This window comes from Toxorhynchites rutilus, chromosome 2 (assembly GCF_029784135.1).
Source record: "Toxorhynchites rutilus septentrionalis strain SRP chromosome 2, ASM2978413v1, whole genome shotgun sequence".
NCBI classification, from domain to species: Eukaryota; Metazoa; Arthropoda; class Insecta; order Diptera; family Culicidae; genus Toxorhynchites; species Toxorhynchites rutilus.
The window spans coordinates 153,564,968-153,587,690 of NC_073745.1; the positions used below are offsets into that span (position 1 = coordinate 153,564,968).

Below are 22,723 nucleotides of genomic sequence, written 5' to 3' on the forward strand. Positions count from 1 at the left end.
AGTGGGAAAAACGGGTTTTCGGGCACTCTAATAAAAAAATAAAAAATATCTAATGGCGATAAAGAACAAAATTACCACTTTTGACGAAAATCTGAGAACCACTCTATCGGTTTGGCATGGAATGGCTGTTTTAACGAATCGAATGAGCAGACCACCAAAGACAGCGGTGTTCGTACACGATGTACCTATATCCATACTAGTTTTTTAACAAAGAATTACGTCATTCGGGAACATATTTGGGGTAAAAATTTGGGGGTAATGAAAATCGATCGCATCGTGAAAAATGTAAAAGAACAACCCCCAGAATCCGCTGATGAATGAAGATGATCCTCCCATCACATCGTGTTTTTTCAACTTGACGGATTTGAGAATTCAGTAACTTAACTCTTCAACCTTTGGACGACTACACAACATGTACGAAGACCAGGGTTGCCATTATAAAATCTGTGTTTATGGTCTCAAAAATCTTTTTATCTGTGTTTTTTCTCAGAAAATCTGTATCGAAATCCATATTTTCATTGCAGTCGTTTGTCTGCTTTCAGCCACCACAGCAAAGAAGCATACTAATAATATAATTTATGCAACAATATACCAGTTCACAGTTTTTCTAAACAAATTTTAATAACTTGTGAACTTATTTTCGATCCAAAACGTTGCTTCTATGAATAATAGATAACGGTACTCAGTATAAACAAAAGTTGTCATTCATGCTTGAGGAAAGAATCAATGGAAAACTCCATGTATTGCGGCACTGTGTAGTTGTAACGAGCATTGTTCTGTATGGGGAACAGAAAAATAAAAGGCAAAAGACGGCAAACTAATTATTTTTGTGATATATGCGAAAGATATCACACGAAGAAGGATTATGGCAAATATTTTTTAAACATAAAAATAAAAACATTGTTTAGTAAATACTTATCAGAAGTTTACAAAAAATTAATGAATAATTAATTATGTGAATGTGAGAATTATGGCAAATATTTTTTAAACATAAAAATAAAAACATTGTTTAGTAAATACTTATCAGAAGTTTACAAAAAATTAATGAATAATTAATTATGTGAATGTGAGAATTATGGCAAATATTTTTTAAACATAAAAATAAAAACATTGTTTAGTAAATACTTATCAGAAGTTTACAAAAAAAAAATTCATCTTTCATAATCTCGCAAAGTTATACATCATGTGAAAAAATGGGACCAGTACGACCCACATGTCGTAATTTAATACGACCGCAAAGCGTTATATTTATAAGTTCAATCTTGAAGCATAATCTTAGCTTTAGTATCATTTATTGGCATAGTTATTATGAATTTAACGAATGAATGATTGTTGAATGTTTACGTGGATACCATCAACCACATAAACATTCGAATTCACTATGCTTTAGCAGAAAAAAAATAACAGGGAAATTTATTTATTGTAAAGCTAGCTGATGACGCAGACTTTTGCATCTTTTCGCCTTAGATTGAGCATGAGAAAGCAGTACGTTATTTTGAAAAATCTGTAAATCTGTATGAAAACCAAAAAAATCTGTAATCTGTATCTACAGATTCTTGGTTTCAGAAAGTCTGTAAAATCTGTATAAATACAGATTATTCTGTCGATATGGTAACCCTGACGAAGACAACGAGTAATCGGTCGGACATTGTTTCTTAGATAGGCAGCTTCACACCCGAAACCAGTCGACAATGGAAATTAGCATTGAAAATATATACAAGTCGGGGAAATTTTTGTATTTATTTATTTATTTATTCTTAGTCTTCGGTGTTAAATCGTACAGACTGTGACTTAAACTAAACTAAATTTCTAATTCTGTTAACGAACACATCCTTGCTGATACAGAAATCAAAATTGTCATAAACTGCGTTAAAAGCACGAATACATGCACTAAAAGGATTGTTGAACCCGTAGTTTGTTCTGTTATCTGGTAGTCGAAGAGCGTTGTGATGTCGAAGAGTGCGAGACGGGACGTTTATGTAGATACTCTGAAGTAATGCCGGGCAATCCATACGATTTGTGAGAATGTCGAAGATAAACACTCGCTGCAGCTTCAGGCGTCTGGCTGATAATGTCTCCAAACCAATCAGCAGGCAGCGTGATGTGTACGGTGGCAATTCGGTAGGGTTAGCCCAGGGAAGCTGACGAAGAGCGAATCGGATGAAATGCTTCTGTACTCGTTCAAGTTTCAGACCATGTGAGACGTGATAAGGTGCCCAAACTGGCGCTGCATATTCCATAACACTGCGTACTACGGAGCAGTATAGTGATTTAAGAGCATATACATCAGTGATGAATGCTGTGTGGCGACGGATGAATCCCAGTGCAGAGAATGCCTTGGCTGCAGTTGACACAACATGTTCACTGAATCTCAGCTTACTGTCCACGGTCACACCTAGGTCACGTATGGAATTAACCCGCTCAAGAGCGGTCGAATTAATATGGTAACTGAATTTAATAGCGGTTTTACAGCGGGTAAAAGAGATAACTTAGCATTTTTTGATATTTACAGTCATACCATTTGCATCGCACCACAACAAAAGTTGATCTATATCAGTTTGCTTCACAATCCAGGACGGATGCAATCACCCGGAATATTTTCAGGTCGTCGGCAAAGAATAATTTTTTCGATGACAAACGGTGGGCGAGATCGTTTATGTATAGAACGAAGATAAGAGGCCCGAGTACGCTTCCTTGAGGAACTCCAGATGTAATGTTAAACGATGCCGAGACTTCGTGATCAACTTGTACGAAAGCTATCCGCCCGGTAAGATATGACTTCAGCCAATCAAGTATCCAATTTGGGAAGCCTAAATCTGAAAGTTTGTCGACAACGAGGATGTGAGGAACCACGTCGAAAGCCTTTGAGAAGTCCACGTAGATCGAATCTACTTGGCAACGGGATTCAACTGCAGGAAACAATGTGTTACTGTATTCCATCAGATTGGTCGTCGTTGAACGACGCTCGACGAAACCATGCTGGAATTTGCTGATTAAAGGCTTGGCAGCATTATTCAGAAAACGATGAACGACTGTTTCGAAAACTTTGCCCAGACAGCAAAGTATCGATATTCCACGGTAGTTTTCGACGTGATTCATGCTTCCTGCTTTATGGATTGGGACCATTTTAGCACTTTTCCACATTGACGGAAACGTACGCTCGGCTAATGAACGATTAAAAATTAACGTTATAGGTGAAACCAGTTCGGCTGCGCATCCCTTGACGATGAATGGCGTCAATCCATCCACACCAGGTCCTTTGGAAACATCCAGATCGTTCAGCGCTTCGAAAACGTCTCTAGTAGTAAAACGGAAATGAGGAAGATACACATCATACGAAGGTGTGAAACGGAATGTTTCCGTATTCGATGCTGGAGATGTGGATCGGAAAACAGTTTGAAAAAATTCAGCAAACAGGTTGGCGGCTTCTTTGGCTGTGCTTGCTCGGCGTCCTTTATATTCCACATTGCATGGAATGCGTTTCGATGATTTTTGAGCTCTAACAAAAGCCCAAAAAGATGAAGGATTCAACTTCAAATCAGATTGGAGCTTATCTACGTACGCTGCATATGTTGTCTTAAGCAGAACATTATATTCACTTTCAATGTGTCGTAGGATGTTGCTGTTTTCTTCAGATCTGGCACTAAAGAATCGATTGCGGGCTTTACGAAGCTTTTTGCGGTTGTGTTAAAAATGACTTCAAATATGCAATGATTAATTTCAATTTTCATAAATAAAAGCTACACTCTGTCTAACTTCTAGAAGACAAGGTGATAATCTTGCTGCTTTTTGTCAATGTAAACAAACAATGCTCCAATTTATATTCTAGTATGTAGGTATTGGTGACTACCATACACTCCATGGTTTTCATATGTGTATGTGCAAGCGAATGTTTTCGTATTTTCAATTGTCAAGTTTCTATAAGACCAGTTACATTTTCCGTTGTTTTAGTTGTTTTGATCAATTAAATCTGGCAAATACCGAAGGGAAAAGTCCTCACGGAGCGAGAAGATAGACAAATCGATGCATTTCACCAAGAAAATGTTGATATCAGAGAAATTTCTCGTCGGAGTGGATGATTCCATCAAGTAGTGCTCAATTATTTGGCGAATCCTCATGGATACGATAAGAAGGAGAGAGTTCCACGTAAATCGAAGCTCTCTGACCGGGATGAGCGGGAAATAGCTAGAACAGGTTCGAATACCTCAAAATCGCATATTTCAACTACTCAACTGCTCGGGTGACAATTCGTCAAATGATAGTAAAAAATCCTCACATAAAGGGGGCTTAAAAGATTATAACCCCTCATCTTACACCATCTCACATCGGAAGACGTCTGAGTTTTGCTAAAGCTCACATGAACCGACAGTGGGACAGGATATGTCATGACAACGAATGTTTTCAAAAAATACATTTTATTATATACCATAACGAAAAGTTCTTCAATATAAAGGTCATCTCCACTGACGAAAAAAGTTCAATTTGGATGGTCCTGATGGTTTCAACGGGTACTGGCGTGATTTACGGAAAAAGAAACAGTATTTTTCAACCAAGAATTTTGATGGAGACTCGTGCATGGTTTGGGCGGGATTCTGTGTAACCGGAAGGCTCATAATAGCTTCCACATCTTTCAAGGATTTCATATATGTTCAGGAATTTTCTCTTCTACTGTTTTTGCGTGGATATCGACACAAAAAATTACATTCCAGCAAAACAATGCTACTATTCATACCAGCAAGGAAACTAAGCAATAGATTAAGGACCAAAAGCTTAATTTTTTGGACTGACCGGATCGCTCTCTAGACTTGAATCGTGTTGAAAATTTTAGGGGAATCCTTGTACGCAGAATCTACACTGAGGGAAAACTTTACACCACGATTGAAGAGCTCAAGGTAGCAATATCGGAAAAATGGAAAAATATCGAGAAATCCGTTCAACAGAATTTGGTAAATAGTTTTCCAACACAAATTTTTGAGGTTATTAGTTGAAATGGCAAGGTTACCAATTATTGACATATAAATCAGCCGATCGTTTTGAATTTTTCATTGATGATACTTATGAATTTGGAAGTGGTGTTATAGAAACTGGACAGTTGAAATTATCATATTTAAGCACAATTAATAAACAAACAACTCTTTTGAACAAAATTGACGTTAAATTTACTTAATTCTAAGCATTCGACAATTTATGAATGCATCTTGTTGAAATTGTAACTGTTTGTGTTGCAACGAAATAGAATCTTATGGTCTTATAGAAGTTGGACAGAGTGTAATGTGTGTTCTCGCTCGAGAACGGATCGTCCGATTAATGCTGTTGTTAATTCTGTTGTGTTCATCTTCATCCAAAGATCATGTGGCGAGCAAAATTGGAAAAGTATTATATGTATTCTACATATCGTTTTATCGGTATTGTGCGAGCAAATGCCCTTAGCGATTTTAAGAATCTTCCACATCTCTCGTGCACTACTGGAATAGCTCGTTCTCGAAAATTGTTCATAACAATTGCTCAACAGCTCAATAACTCTCAACCAAATTATAACATTTACACTAGAGTTTGAGCTTGGGTAGACTGTACACTTTGTAGTTGCTCTACGTGATTGACCTGAACCAGTGAAATTGCACAAAGAACACACTGAATAACGTTTGAGAGTAGCAAACCATTCTCATTGTGCAAGCGCCGGTCACGTCCTGGAATGTTAGTATGATATTCGCCGACCGAAGGCCAGATAGGTCGTCTCTTTAGAGTGGTTTCCTAGCGATTATCATGAAAGGGATAATTGTTAGATGGTAGAGGTAATAATCATGATTAATGTGATTATGTAAGTGATGATTATGTTAACGCAAACTATCGATCACTCGACGAAACGAAAATACTAAAATCTCCTGTTAAGGCACGCGGCAAAAAATAAGTTTAGGTATAGTAATGCTTCGAAATCCGGACGCTTAAGCGCTTACGAATATAACTTCAACTACTAAAAAATATTAATATCATGACATGAAAAATTAGCGTTTCTATAGAATTAGAAGGCCTTCATCTAAGTTATGAATCTTCGCAAATCTTTGGGAGAAATTATTTATTAATTCTAGTAGAACTTAATAACGGGTGCATCATAAGTAGCGAGACTAAATGGAAACACGATTGGTACAATTTTTTTTTATCAATTCAATTATTTATTGTATTTTTACAAGATAGCGCCAAATATATATATTTTCAAAATCCTATCAATATGGGTATCAAATGAAAGGGCTTGATAAGTAGAATACAATTATTGATGAAAAATGTAAATCCAAGATGGCGGCCGCTACAAAATGGCGGATTACATATTCCCTCAGAACCCCATCAATATGGGTATGGAACGAAAAGGCTTGATTGGTAGAATACAGTTATTTATGAAAGATGTAAATACAAGATGGCGGCCGCTACAAAATGGTGAAATACATATTTTCTCAAACCCCATCAATATGGGTATCAAATGAAAGAGCTTGGCTAGTAGAATACAATTATTGATGAAAAATGTAAATCCAAGATGGCGGCCGCTACAAAATAGTAGAACACGGTTATTTATGAAAAATTCAAATCCAAAATTTTAAAGAAATTGTTGAATGGTTTTATTGTAGAGAAATATACTAATGATACAGATAATGTACTAAGAACTAAAGAAAATAAATAAGTAAAAAACACTTTTCAAGTTTAATGGTTTCATTGTGATTAAACATAATAATAATACAGATGATGTACTAAAAGCTAGAAAATAATAAGGCAAGTAGCACTTAGTAGTTACCACAACCCTTTCTTCATTAATCTAGGGCATTGATGAGACTAAAATAAAATCGAGGGACATGTAATGAAACATCTAACTGTAGAAAATGAAAATCTGACGTGGCTCATTTTGAATTTGTGTTCAAATAGTCAAACCCTTCATTTGATATACATATTGATGCAGTTTTGAAAAATATATTTTTTCCAAAACATTTTGTGGTGGCGGCCATTTTGCATTTGCATTTTTCATGAACAACTGTGTTCTACTAGTCAATCTCTTTCGTTTGATACCCATATTGATGGGGTTCTGAAAAAATATGTAATCTACCATTTTGTAGCGACCACCATCTTGAATCTACATTTTTCATCAATAATTGTATTCTACTAATCAAGCCCTTTCATTTGATACTCATATTGATAAGGTTTGGAAAAAAATGTATATTGCACCATTTTGTGCTGGCGGCCATTTTGAATTTGATTTTTTCATAAATAACTGTGTTCTACTAGTCAAGCCCTTTCGTTTGATACCCATATTGTAGGTGTTTAGAGAAAATATGAAATCCGCCATTTTTTAGCGGCCGCCATTTTGGATTTTTAAGATAATGAAATACGCAGTTTTATAATGACTGCAGAGATAAAGGTGTGTTCCAAAATTCAGATCAATCGGTCAACAGGAAGGGGGTTAAATTTGTATTAAGGTGGGACAGCGCTACAGACAAAGTTACAAAGTTAACCACGTACATACAAACGGGTCATATAATCGACCCCGTGTTGTATACCGAAGAGTTTTGCAGTCTCCCGAGTCGAAAATCTTTGCTCCACACTTCATACTCCATACTAAGCCTTCTATCATACTCCTTAATTGTCCGGATTTAAAAGCATTTTCTGAATGTGCTTTTTATTGCGGACATGGGTTTGTGAAATTCACATTGATTTTTGATTTTTTACATTTTTTTGTTAACAGCTAGGTACTATATTTGACACTAAACTAAATTGACACAATAGTAACTATCAGTCACATTAATTTAACATGCAAAAAATGTCATGGTTTAGGCATGATATTTAATGTAATGAAAAAGTGTCCGGATTAAAAAGCGTCCGGATGCTGAAGCATCACTGTATAGTGAGAAGGAAAATCTGTAAATAAATTAGACCGACTACACATTCCATTAATTATCGCATGTACTTTTTATCGGATGAATTAGAATATTAACACTAGATTAGATTATATATTAAGTGTACCGGTAAGTTTCTTCGGTTTTACAACAGATGGCGTAACTTGATTATTATTCCAATGAATCAAATTTCCAGATGTGGAGGCGATCTGGCGTAGTGGTAACATCCATACCTCTCACGCAGAGATCACGAGTTCAATTCTCACTCCCGACATTCTTCCAAAAATGGAAGTAAAAGTGACGAACCAGCCAAAATGTTTTGAAAGTCACTATAATAGAGAAAAAAAAATTCCAGACATTCATTGGAAAGCTACTTCATTGCGCGTCTTTTTCAGTATATGTCAAAAAGTTGGAGAGTAAACAACATAGTTTTTTTGCCACTTCGAATATGTCGAATTTCGTACCAACGAGAGTGTTTTCTTGGGGAGTGTTACTTCATTACTTCAATATAAAGAAAAAAAGCTGCGAAGAGTCTTCGCATTTTGGTGGAAGTTTATGGTGACTATGCATCAACTGAGCGAAAGTGTCAGACGTGGTTTGCACGGTTTAAAAGTGGTAATTTTGTCTTGGAATACGAAGACCGTTCCGGACCGCCAAAAAAGTTTGAAGATGAATATTTGGAGGCTTTACTCGATCAAGATCCGTTACAAATGCAACAAGAACTTGCAGATACACTTGGAGTAGCTCAGCAAACCATATCCGATCGTTTGAAAGCAATGGGAGAGATCCGAAAGATAGGACATTGGGTGCCGTATGAATTGAAGCCACGAGACGCCGAACGCCGTTTTTTCACGTGGGAACAACTGTTCCAACGGCATAAAAGTAAGGATTTTTTCCTGCATCGAATCGTTACTGGCGATGAAAAGTAGGTCCATTACGACAATCCTAAACGTCGGGCAACGTATGGATACCTCGGCCATGCATTAACATCGACGGCCGCGCGGAATATTCATGACCAGAAGGTTATGCTATGGTTATTTTCAAATTAAATTAAATTTAAAATTAAATTTCACGATGGAGAACATATTGCATTAGTTTGTTGTTCGATTCTGATGATAAAAATCTGCTTCGATTATGATTCTGTTAGGATTCAGTATCCACCACTGGATTTAATACACCACGATACACCACAAAATATAGGACGCGCATCGTTCCGAGATTGTTGACAAATACATTATAAATATTGAATATCACTGAGGTATAAGTTTTGTGGATGTTCGGTTCCATACTTTCATTCCATAAAAATGAATAACTATCACCATGTCTTAAAGCGAGCAATATTGAAGAACAGTGCGATCTGTTGAGTTACGACTAGCGTTTGCAACTGCTCACAACATTCCGTTCATCTGTAAACTTGCACAAATGAATCGTACATGTGCGAAATAAATCATTATTATCAATCCACGCTGCGTTTAGTAAAGGGTGTGTCACATCAAATTGCATCACGGAAAAAACGCTGTAGAAATTCGCCCAGTAGACCGATCCTTTTGAAAATTTTAGACAGTAAAATAAAAACTATTAAACAACTTTTGGCATTTTCTTTTTATTCATACTTCGAGCCCAAGCCCGTATGCTCGCACCTTCCTCTTTACCCCGTCCATAAGGTTCTGAACAACGTCAGGTTGTAGTTGTTTTTTAACAGAAATCCATTTTCTCTTGAAGTCCGCCTCCGATTTGACAACTTTTGGGTTCTTCCGGAGGGCCTGCTTCATAATCGCCCAATATTTCTCTATTGGGCGAAGCTCCGGAGCGTTGGGCGGCTTCATTTCCTTTGGCACGAAGGTGACCCCGTTGGCTTCGTACCACTCCAACACGTCCCGTTGAATAGTGGCACGAAGCGAGATCCGGCCAGAAGATGGTCGGGCCCTCGTGCTGCTTCAATAGTGGTAGTAAGCGCTTCTGTAGGCACTCCTTAAGGTAAACCTGCCCGTTTACCGTGCCGGTCGTCACGAAGGGGGCGCTCCGCTTTCCGCAAGAGCAGATCGCTTGCCACACCATGTACTTTTTGGCAAACTTGGATAGTTTCTGCTTGCGAATCTCCTCCGGAACGCTGAATTTGTCCTCTGCGGAGAAGAACAACAGGCCCGGCAGCTGACGAAAGTCCGCTTTGACGTAGGTTTCGTCGTCCATTACCAGGCAATGCGGCTTCGTCAGCATTTCGGTGTACAGCTTCCGGGCTCACGTATTCCCCACCATGTTTTGCCTTTCGTCGCGGTTTGGAGCCTTCTGAACCTTGTATGTACGCAGGCCCTCCCGCTGCTTGGTCCGCTGGACGAATGAACTTGACAAATTCAGCTTATTGGCGACATCCCGGACCGAACTTCTCGGATCACGTCTAAACTGCTTAACTACGCGCTTGTGATCTTTTTCACTGACGGAGCATCCATTTTTGCCGTTCTTCACCTTCCGGTCGATGGTTAGGTTCTCGTAGTATCGTTTTAGTACTCTGCTGACCGTGGATTGGACGATTCCCAGCATCTTACCGATGTCCCGATGTGACAACTCCGGATTCTCGAAATGAGTGTACAAGATTAATTCACGACGCTCTTTTTCGTTCGACGACATTTTTCCAAATTTACTAAAAATTGACAGTGAAGCATGGCCAACGTGATCTATACACTCTTATCTGATTATAAGCGAAAGCTGAATATATAATTCCTGAAAATTAAATTTCTACAGCGTTTTTTCCGTGATGCAATTTGATGTGACACACCCTTTATTATGACTATATAGTTAGAGAGTGAACTATGACGGAATCGCAGATAGTGGATGAGCTTATCTCCAGCGATTGAGGGCATGTTGAGTGGGCTCCAATCAATTGATTCATATCGATCATTTACTTTCTGAACTAAAATACTTTCAGTCATGTACGTCGGAGTTGTGTTTTTACTTACATTTCTGCTCTATTCCCATGGATCGGGTAAAACAGAATCGAAATAGGACTGTCCCTTATTCAAATATACGATTAATCATATTATATTTCAGTAATAAGACCGGAGCAGATTCCAGTGACTGTACAACTGGGAAAAAGACTCAAGTTGAGTGTTGAGAATGCATCTAACTATTTATCTCTGCGCTGGCGTTTCAATAATGGACCTCCCTCGGAGAAATGTGAAGAATCAAAATCAGAATCAACAAATATTCTCATCTGTCCGAACATGGATTATTCCGACGCTGGTATGTATGAGTATCAGGCCATCAGAAAGGATGGCCAGAAAGAAGTTCTTCTCGCTGTGAAGGCAGAGGTAGTCGCATGCACTGATACGATGTCCCAGAGACAGCAGGATGAATCATCCCACTGCTACTGTTCCGGAATCACCGATCAGTGTCACATGACGCAGGATCTGTTCAAAAGTCAGGTAGTGTTTCCGTGTTGCGGTTTCTTGGCTTCAAAGGGTTAGTAGATGGTTCTATCGTAGGTTGTGGCCAACGTGTCGGAGGTGGATCTTGTTAGCTTAAAGATAACAAGCGAAACCATGAATGAATTCTACGATAACGGTTCCGAACAGGAATCATGGACTTATTTTTCGTTACCGGAGGAGTTTACCGGGAACTTGCTGAATTCCTATGGAGGATATCTGGATTTCATCGTTCACGATGATAACATTGATGCCGGCGGTCCGGATGTGATGTTGAAAGGCAAAGACTACGCGCTGGTTTATTACAACTTGCGAGAACTGGCAAGTGAAGAGCTGAGCCGCATAAAGATTAAAATGACCGAGAAAAACTGGCGGTTGCTTAATGGCGAACCCCCTTCTAAGTTTATTTTCATGAATGTTCTCTCGGGTGTCGAAGCGTTCTACATTAAACACAGTGAAAGGTTAGGACCACAAAATATTGTATTGGATAGTGCTGAAAATACTGACCGCGGACTTGGCAAGGTAGACACAGTGGAACAGTGTGAGTGCAGGGAAGGATACAAGGGTATGTCATGTGAGACTTGTGCTCGCGGGTATCGTCGCCGGTATGCCGTTGGCGGTCATGGCATTTGTATTTCGGTGAAGGAAAAGTTGAAGGCGTTAAATGCTGACGGGGAGAAGTGGCATCAGATAAAAACCTTATGGAAATCCATTAAAAATTATGAATAAACCCAAGCTGTTGTTGTTATGTTCAGTCACTATCATTAGACATCATTCTGTCAAGAAGAATTAATAGCTGATTAACGCAATAAATTCAAATGAACAAATTAGCTCATCTCAACACATAATAATAGCAGTAACACGACAAATAATCTAACACCAATGGCGGTTCACCTTCAGACCACGTAATGGGCCAGCGAACAGCATCTGCATCTTGGTGAATCCTATCCTGCTGTGTTCGTTTGCAGGTCCCACCGAGCAAACTGAAGACAAGTTCATAGAGCTACAAATAGCATTTAATAACAATTGAACGACTGTTTCGAACACACTTTGCTCGTGCGATTGTAAATTTGTTTGACTCGCTTTTTCCATTTTTCCCCGTCTACTCTTGTCCATAGTTTATCCATTCCATCGATGTCTTCCCTTTATTATTTGTTTATATGCAAAACTCACTCCCTATTTCCCTCCCAAAGCACCCCATTTATGAACCCAGCCAACGGATGGTAATACCGTTGATCAGGCGCATGGATTTTGCCATTTTCTGTGGTAATTTTGGAGAGTCGTTTTCGGGCTCGTGCGCACACGAAACACGTGGTCATCATCATGCATATTGATGCAGCAACAAAAACGAAATGTATGACTTTGCGTTCGCATGCCACGGGGTGGTGACAAAATGTGGACTCGATTATCGCCGGCCATATTAAAGGAAAAAAAGGCCACACTACTGGCTGGACTGAGAGTTGGTGTAAGTGAACAACGAACAGACGAATCAATCCGAAGTAACAAGTGACAGTCGCACGAGTGCTGTCACCTATGCTACTATTTATTGGGGGGAACGTGAAAAAATGAACGGACCGGGAAAATGCCAATAACCGCTGCGGTCAGTGGTAGCGAAGGTGATGCTGGTTGACTGGGTGGTCGGTCGGTTTTGCTGCCAACCACGACAACAACGACACGACAACGCTCCGAAACCTAATGGTTTCGTCGAGTCCGAGTCCAACTCCTAAGCGGCTAGCAGTGGTGAGTCATTTTCCATGAGCTACTTCCACCGGCTCACGTGCGACAGCGGTTTTAGGCGAATGGCGCTCAGACGAAAGCCAATGAATACAAAGGGGTAGGGAAAAGTCGCGAAACAATGGCGGTAATTAATCATCAATTACATGCCGCTGTAATGGCGATTGATTGGCTGCAGGCGACGGAAAAATATGTGTCAGGTTATGAGCATACACGCGTGGCGCGTGGTTTTGATAAAATTATGCTAAAATTTTGAACGGACGACATACTTCTTCTACAGTAACTCTAGGAATGTCTCAATTGGCAGCGAGAATACTAAAATAAGTAAAATAAAACGGTTGAAAACTTTGACAAATATGAAAATTGAAATATTTAACTGTCATTGTTATAATAATTCAACAACGAACTGAACTTTTCAAATGGTTTCTCATGTTTCGAAGCACGTCATATAAGCGAACCATATATAATATAATCAAGAGTGATATAAACGAGACGTGATAAAAAGTACCTCTGATATAATCGAAACGTTACCGTGTTTCTGATTACAAGCTACTTATATGATTTTTCAAATAATTGTCGTTGCAATGAATCGATACTATTTCGAATGGTCATTTGTCGTAATAGAATTTGAGATTTCACAATTCCTCCAACGTATTTCTGCTTCCATAAATACCATAAAAAGATCATGTGCCGAGCAATGTGAAAATCGAAATTAAATTTAGTATCCTACCCGAAAGACAAACAATACCTCTACTTTTCTTACTGACCCGAACCTGAATACTTTTTGACGTAGGATTACGTAGGATTTCGGGAACGTATTGGGGGTACAAATTTAAAAACTAAAATCGATCGTATCGTGAAAAATGTCCAATTTCAAACGCTTATTACTCAGTTATTTCATGATGGATTGATGAGATGATGAGATTTGCGTCAATCGATTTCGGCACTTCATAACATTTTTTTTAATTGAATGAAATAATATATGCAATGAAACTAACTATCGAACAATTGAAAAATTTCAACCCCTGTCCTAACGAAAATACTTAGTTCTGATTGGACGAAATTGACGACACAAGCGGCAGCTCATGCACTTACATTTATTGCTCAGTTATTTACTGATGGATTTACGAGATTTTTTGTATCAATCGATCTGGGTACTCCATATCATTTCATCACAATGAATAAAATGATATATTATATGATACTAACTTTCAAACAATCGAAAAATCTTCGAACGGAAATACCTCGTTCTGATTGGTCGAAATTGAAAATACAAGCTTCCTCTTGTACTCAGAGTTATTGATCAGTAACTTTCTGATAGATTTACGAGAGTTTAGGGTCGATCATTTTGAGCACTTCATAACAATCCATTATAGTGAAATGGAATGAAATTATATATTTTATGAAACTACAGACTTTGAAACCAAAGTACCTGGAGAAATCGACATTGTAGATACATGAAAGCAGGAGGAGCTTTTGTACCCACCGAAATGTGTTCTCTAACAGAGATTTCAAAACCATGGGAATCGGCATTGCAAATATATGCAAGTCTAGAGGCGAGTGAACTTTTAAGTTCAAAGCCTCTATGATACAGGGTTTTCCATTTCGGGCTTCCGAAAGTATACAGCCCTGCGCTGACAACCGTTTGACATAGCTGTCAACCAAAGCGTCATATCGTTAGTTGAATGTCTGCCATTTTACAATATGGATCGTTTTAGCATCGCACAACGTGTTAATTTTGTTAAATCTATATATATAAAAATGGAGTGACGTCTGTCTGTCTGTCTGATTCTTATAGACTCGGAAACTACTGAACCGATCGACATGAAAATTGGTATGTAGGGGTTTTTGGAGCCGGGGAAGGTTTTCGTGATATTTTGAGACCCCTCCCCCCTCTCTAAGGGGGGCTGCCATACAAATGAAACACAAATTTCTGCATTACTCTGAAATTAACCAAGCAAACGAAACCAAAGTTGGCATGTGAAAGTTTTAGGGTGCAATAAATGTTTCTATGATGGTTAGACAGTCCTCCCCCACTCAAAGGGGGGGCTGCCATACAAATGAAACACAAATTTCTGCATTACTCGAGAATTAATCAAGCAAATGAAACCAAATTTGGCATGTGGAGGTTTTAGGATGCAATAAATGTTTCTATGATGTTAAGATACTCCTTCCCCCTCTCTTAGAGGGGGCTGCCGTACAAATGAAACACAAATTTTTGCATTACCCGAGAATTAATCAAGCAAATTAAACCAAATTAGGCATATGGAAACTTTAGGGTGCAATGAATGTTTCTATGGTGGTTAGATACCCCTCCCCCCTCTCTTAGGGGTGGCTGCCATACAAATAAAACACAAATTTCTGCATTACTCGAGAATTAATCAAGTAAATGGACGGGACGAAGTTTGCCGGGTTAGCTAGTTATACTATAAAAATGATGAAAAACCGGCAAATGTTTTTCGAGCATTACGGACAGATTTCGGTCGTCATGGACGGCCTACAGAGCACACAATCGCTAATGTAGTGCGTAAATTCGAACAAACTGGATCCGTAGCGGATATTGTGAAACCTGTGCATCATCGTAATGTGCGTTCGGCCGAAAATATTGCTGCTGTTGCTGCCAGTGTGGAGGATGACCCGAATGTTTTGATTCCACGGCGTGCTCAGCAATTGGACTTGTCAAACACATCATTGTGGCGAATTTTGCATTTGGACTTGCACCTACATCCATATAAAGTCCAACTGATACAAAAATTAGAGCGTAGTGACCATGGAATGCGTCGGGCATACGTCGATTGGGTAAACGAACAAAATGCTGAATTTTCGCATCAAATTTTCTTCAGCGTCTTCATTTCGAGCTCGGTGGCTATGTGAACACCCAAAATTTCCGTATATGGGGCTCAGAAAATCCACTCGTGATTGTTGAGAGACCATTGCATCCGCCAAAAGTCACTGTTTGGTGCGCATTATGGTCTGGTGGAGTCATCGGGCCGTATTTCTTTGAAAATGAGGACGGCGAGACGGTAACTGTGAATGGTGAGCGCTATGGCCGCATGTTAACCGATTTTTTTGCCACAAATTGAAGATATGGATACGGATGACATGAGGTTTCAGCAGGACGGCGCCACGTGCCACATAACACGACCGAATATGGCCATATTGCGAACGAAATTTGAGGGACGCATGATTTCGCGTTTTGGTGATGCCAATTGGCCGTCCAGATCATGCGATTGGAACCCGCTAGACTTATTTTGTGGGGTTATGCGAAACACCGTTCCTATGCCAACTCTCCGCAACCTCTTGAACATTTGAAAGACAACATTCGTGAAGTTATGACCGAGATACCGCCCCATATGTGCCGAAAAGTCATCGAGAATTACCTGTTCCGAATCAAGGTGTGCGAGGAAGCCCTAGATGGACATTTGAATGATGTTGTATTTCACCCATAATGGCATAAACCAAACATTAATTTGAAATATAAGTTTCATCGAAACTCAAATTCTAAGTGTGTTTTATTTCAATTTACTTTCGGAATTTAAAGTTGGAAAACCCTGTACAATAAACAAACAACAATTAATATGCAAGTCGGGGGCATTTTTAAATTGCAAGTAAGGTGAGTGATACGAATAATTCTAGCAACAAAATTTAAATTAGGATCTTTCACGTTGGTTGCTTCGTGAAATTTCATATCAATGACCGGTCATGCATTGTGAAACATTTAGCACAATTGTAAGTGTAAAATTGTACCTATATGATAGCGGATGTATTAAAATGACTTGAAATATGAAACGATTCATTTCAATTTTCATAAATAAAAACCAATGTTTGTTCCCGCTCGAGAACGATCGTCCGGCTTAAGTAGTCTGTTTTATTGTATTCATTTCCACCCAAGAAAAGTTCATGCGGCGAGAAAATTTGGAAAAGTGTAGGAATATTCGAAGAAGTGATTTCGTGAAATGTTTTTCGATCTGGTACCTTTGATAAAAGACGTAGTTCCACGTAAAAACTGGGACAGTTGATTTTCATAAGCTTTTCCTGGAGCAAATTTTTAAGCAACAAATTTGTTCGCTCGAAACAGGAAGCACACGTAAATTTTTGGTGTCAAGATTTGTGCATAAGAAGGTCCGAACCAAAATACCATGGAAGCGTCTCTGAAAACCACCAGTACGCACAACATCAGTAACCGCCAAAACAAAACCAGGCAATCCTCTGCAATGATTGTCTAAATTCAATAGCTCGGATATGATGGACGGTGTGGAAAAATTCCAGCTAGATACATTGCCAATAGACCTCATTTGTCATCAAATTAGCGATTCATGATCATATGATTGTCTCAAGCAGACCTACCCATTGACTTTCAGCACAATTTTGGGATATTGTACATAAGTAACCATCAAACTGAACATCAAGTCTGGTCAGAACCTAGACCTGTAGATTATCTCATGTACCAAGCCGTCGACGAGGAACTTGAGCGACTAAAGTGTTTGAAGATTATCAGCCCAATCGACTACTCGGAGTGGGCCGCTCATATCGTGGTCGTTCGCAAAGCCAATGATAACATACGACTATGCGGCGATTACTCTACAAGGACTCAAAACCAGGGATACTCGAACTATTTTGAACTATTTTGAATGAAGTGATACCATCGACCCCTTTTAGCCAATATTCTTTAAAAAATATATCTTTATCTTATTTATAAAAAAAATTACCAACTCAAAAACATTGTAATTGATTTAGTGAGCAAACTTGACATAATATTCTCATCAATAAATAGACATAAAAATCTGTAAATAACAAGTGTAATGAATGATTATCAATACAAATTACAACAATAATATTTTCCACTAAAATATTAGTCATTTTTATCACATTCACGTAACACAACTTATACAGTTATCAGTTATACAGTTATTAGTTATACACGATCTTAAAAAAAAAATTCAAATAAGAACTTGTGTTAATTAATAGAGGTCGATTTTCAAACCAGGTCAACCACCAAAATCAGTTTTCGTTTATGTCGACCCCTGGGAAACCGACATCGAATACTTGAGAACCCCTGCTCTAAACACATTAATATCCGCTGCTGTAGCCGATGGACATTATTGCTTTTGCTTTTTGCTTTACTTTTTCGGAATCATACTTTCAGTTTAGAGTCGACGAGTCTTCTAGCATTATTTTAACTATCAGCAACCATCGGAGTCTATAGGTGAAAGCTGCTCCAGGAACATTCCAGGAACCATGTTGACTGGCCTCAAGTATTGGCCTGTTCCAGAGTATACAAGAATTCGGATTCACCCTACGAATCGAGAGGTGGTCGTTTAGACAACAGTAAATCAAATATGTCGGATATCTCCTCGACCAGCATGGAGATTCACTTGATTCAGCCGAGATCAAGTGTTGCCACATTTTTATCCGTACTGGAAGGGTAAGAAATCTTTCTTATTTATACTCTTTCTTTCAGAAAATTGTACCGAAATCTATACCATTAAGATGGTATGTTGCAATAAAACAATCTGTTATATGAGTATATAATACATTATTTAAGCCTATATTCATCATCTGTTTGATGATACTTATACATACTTTTGCTAAACTTAGACTACTTACTATTAGTTGTTGAAAGATTCGAGCTTCTCTACGAATGATTAGATTGCGTTCATCGTGTCGTTGCTGAACCGGCGAATACCAAGGAATGAAACATAGTAAGGATATTGAAATGAATCATCGAAAATGCGAGCGAAGTTCAATTCTTCACAGGCATCCGATTTTTGTCCACTAATCCATACATTTGTGTTTTTTTCAATAGCGATTTCATTACGGAGTTCTCCAACTTTTGAAAAACCCTCGTCGTAGAGACCCAACAACGATTCCATTATTACACTGATTCTTGTTAGATTAGAAATGTTTCACAGGTGCAATAACCTTTCCAAATCATGAACTTACAAGCTTGCAAGAATAGTTTCGATCTCTCGTCTTCTATCCGGAGTATCGTCTGACTCGCTATACAAAAAGTGATGAAACTTTCACCACCGGAAGAGGATTAAATTAACCACTGTCAAGAAACTATTGTAGCGCTCACTGAGCGTGCCGCCATGAAATATACAACGCATACGGGGTCTGAGTGGACAATGCTTTATGTATTGGAATTCAGGGTGATTATATCGAGAAATTATAGGGGGTTGTATCCACGACATGACCGCTTAGGACGTAGGACTGCGCATTCGTTTTTTTTTAAATTTGTTTGTTTATCATTTCGGATATTATTTAAAAATTTCATAAATCACTCATTATTAGAAATTATCGGTGAGCCTGAAGAGAGCAAGTAATTAACCCTTGGCTTTGGTCATGTGTCGCAATTTGTTTCTTTATTTCCATGCATGCATTGATTGATGAAAACTAGAGGCATTTCCATTTTCCCATACATTTGTCATTTGTGAGCTTCCCTACCCATGCCGTGAATAACGAGCAACTTATCGGCGACCAACGAAGGGGAATGATTTAAAGACTTCGTGAACAAAGAAGAGAAGAAGAAGAAGACGAACGAAAGGGAATATTTGCCTAGAGCATAAATATTGGATCTCGCCGAGGCAAACTTTCAAACATGCAAACATCACATGTCTTCGTTTCGGTGTGAGCTGTGGACGCGACCAAATTACTTACTCGCTGATGTCTCTGTCATTGCAATCATTACATCAAACTGACGACATTCCATTAAGGTTCTGAACTACACAATTGTGTGGGGAACCATCAAACTAGGTTATGCATCGCCTCACCAAGAAAATTCTCAGGAATTTTGTGTGTGATTTGGTTTCGCATGACAGTAACAAAACTATCTCCACCAAGGATGATAGCTAAGCTAATCGAGATCGGAAATATTAATAGAAAGGGCTTCTGTTGAGAAGAGCGCAAAGCAACAAAATAACAGCGTAGTTCTACGTCAACAATGTGGTCGTGTCTTGGACACAATCTCCTATAACTTTTTTCGCATTTGACACACACACACACATATGCTCGGCCACTTGCGTTTAAATATTTGTTCTATCAACACCCACCGTTATTCAAAATTCCTTAACCACTTAACTATATCTTTGGCAACCCATAAAAACAACCAATATTTACAAACATCAATTGTCATACTTCGTGTTGTATAGTGTTACCCAAGTGGTATCGCACCTATAGCCATCTTTCATGCATCGCCATCCAACCAGCACCCAACAAGCGTGCCACAGAGAACGCACACGGTAACACACAGATGCATCGATAAAAGTGAAACATTGCGAGAATGACCTTTCCTCGAATTCTCGGTCAAAAACGTTAACAAAGCTAGGAGATTGTTGCATCGGAGCGGGTCCAATACACACGGGTTCAAATAAAAATGGCAAACTAAAAGTAGCAAAGGTAGTAAAGTATCCTGTACGTATGAATAATTCATCATACGTACAGGATATGAACAAAATAAAAGTTTTGTGCAATGGAAAAAAACAACACACACAAAGCCAAACACTGGTGGCTTGAAGCGACTTCATATATACACACACACATATAATCTTTTAGCTCGGTTCTCAAAATAAACACTTTTTTCTAGTATTTTTGCCAGATGCAGTTGGATTTGGTTTGTTGTCATCTTTGGTAGTATTGCGACTAGAACGCAAAACTCAATCATACATAGCATTCCAGCAGAAGAAACCTTGTGAGCCGGCGATGATGGCTCAGCATGATTTTTCCCTACATATTGGACTTGATCACGAACGTCAGATCACCGTGAATGACGTTCGTGATCAGGTCCAATGTGCCGAAAAACATTATGATCACGCCATTTTTGCCATGACTCGGCACGATGTGTTGATTGCAATGCCAGATGCACACCGAGTGAAATATTCGCTCGCGTTCACAGCTCGAGGAGAAACAAAGATGACACAACATGAGCAGGATGAGAAAGACAATTCATTCTCGCTCGACGCTCGTCGGTAACGATGTTGCTGCGATGACCACCAAACGGAAAAAGAAAATTTTCTTCTTCTTATTGAATTATAGAGACTTTAAACTTTGCCTTTAAGCCTGAGACAGGCTCTTGTGAAGAAAACTACCTCAAACTCCTTCTCGACCTGCTTTAAGAAAGACACATTCTCGTTCGATGCTCGTCAGCAAACCGTGTCCGATTCAGATCACATCAAACAATGCCATGAAAATTTTCCTTAGAGGAGATGCAATATTTGTACGATAGTGACAGCGTACTTACCCTTCCCCTTTGTTGTTTCAATTCTCGCGGCTGCATAAGTTGTCCGTCATTGACAGCACGGTTAGGAAAGCACACAAATGGGCAGAACAAATGTATGGCGAAATGGAAATACTTTCAATTTTCATTAATTTAAACCATCTCCAAAATTGTAGTGTACAGCATATCAAACATATCTTAGAGAATTTCTGAATTAATTGGTATGCAAATCATCAAAATCCGTTCGCAGCAGAAATAGTTATTAACGTTAACTTTGTTTCATAGAAACATGATCTATTTTCTGAATTGGCACTCTTAATGAAAGACGAAGTAATACGTCAAAAAAAATTGTAGAACGTCAACATCTTCATGAAATTTAGATCGTGACTGAAGCAGAGCTAACCTGCGCCGATGTAATTTGTTCGTTCATAATCGGAAGTTACACAAGCTTTGTATCGTCACATATTCCTCATCCAATCAATTCATAAGACACATATTTTTGCGCTTATTTAATATTAATTCATATCGCTTCACACAAAGGTCTATAAAAACTGTCACAGCTGCGAACGATGAGCACGCACTTAGTGTCGTGAGTTTGACGTTATGTCAAAACTTCAATTACGTTTTTTATTACAATTTATTGCAGGAACCCTCGTGAAGGGTCAGTTTTCATTAATCGGAGAAGAGATCCCCATTAATCATCGACCCGGCGACACTCCGGGTTTCGCCGTCCTGGAACGTGTGGCGCCAACCGAACTGTCGGTCTTCAACTCCGGAAAACACCTACAAAAGAACTAACAAAACGGGTGTCGCGATGGTTTCAGGCCCCATATGACAAAAAATTCTACCGCGAACAAGCAAAGCATAGTTCTTGGAAACATGCCGAAAAAAAATCGACCTGATTCAACGTTTAGAATTTTTAATAACTTCATATATACACAAGCAGTTTTGAGCAGTCCCATCAAACATCATTATGTTCTTCCAATAGAGTGTACACTTTATTCGCTCGGTGTCGAGGTACACATTAACCGATAATTTTAAAAGAATTTGTACGGTATCTTGGGGTTTGTTTTTCGCTTGCTTGATACGTGCCGATAGATATGGTAAAAATGTATACGGTCTGTTGGACGCCCGTGTATAATTTTTGACTTCCTCCGACACCAGCGCCCGTCGGTGGAAAACAAACTCTGGCTGAGAACGATGAATTATTCAAATCAATATCTAACTGTCATCACAGGCAAAGGCTTTTTCAGGCAGCTTCGAAGAGGCTCGCATAATCACGTATACTCTCGCCTACAACTTGTAGGACTGATTGATTCTATGATTGAAGTTGTGGAGAAATGAATGAAAATGTGAAGTGAATGAAAGTTGTGAAGAACTGAATGAACGTGTGGGGGGGAAGTAGCGTGAGGTTGCGGCATTTTCTGCCGCATATAGGGTGTCCACAAACAGGAACATAGTACAAGTACCATGTTTGTGAA

The 22,723-nt window shown here is 38.8% G+C and overlaps 2 protein-coding genes across 3 annotated transcripts in view; one reads left to right on the forward strand and one right to left on the reverse strand.

Moving 5' to 3' along the window:
• The window catches only part of LOC129767387 (putative transcription factor SOX-15), a 174,049-nt gene that overhangs the window by 12,106 nt on the left and 139,220 nt on the right, over positions 1-22,723 (reverse strand). The gene's annotated exons all lie outside the window — the stretch shown is intronic.
• On the forward strand, positions 10,713-12,121 carry LOC129767388 (basement membrane-specific heparan sulfate proteoglycan core protein-like). The gene is made up of 3 exons (XM_055768249.1): positions 10,713-10,854; positions 10,920-11,293; positions 11,354-12,121. Exons 1-3 carry the CDS (start codon positions 10,800-10,802, stop codon positions 12,020-12,022), a joined length of 1,098 nt encoding a protein of 365 aa, XP_055624224.1. The 5' UTR covers positions 10,713-10,799; the 3' UTR covers positions 12,023-12,121.

Bases quoted from the DNA above. Each gene is read 5' to 3' on its own strand.
- LOC129767388 (XM_055768249.1), top strand. From the start codon at position 10,800: ATGTACGTCGGAGTTGTGTTTTTACTTACATTTCTGCTCTATTCCCAT. The intron at 10,855-10,919 runs GTAAAACAGAAT...ATTATATTTCAG, and splicing joins GCTCTATTCCCATGGATCGG to TAATAAGACCGGAGCAGATT. The intron at 11,294-11,353 runs GTAGTGTTTCCG...GTTCTATCGTAG, and splicing joins AGGATCTGTTCAAAAGTCAG to GTTGTGGCCAACGTGTCGGA.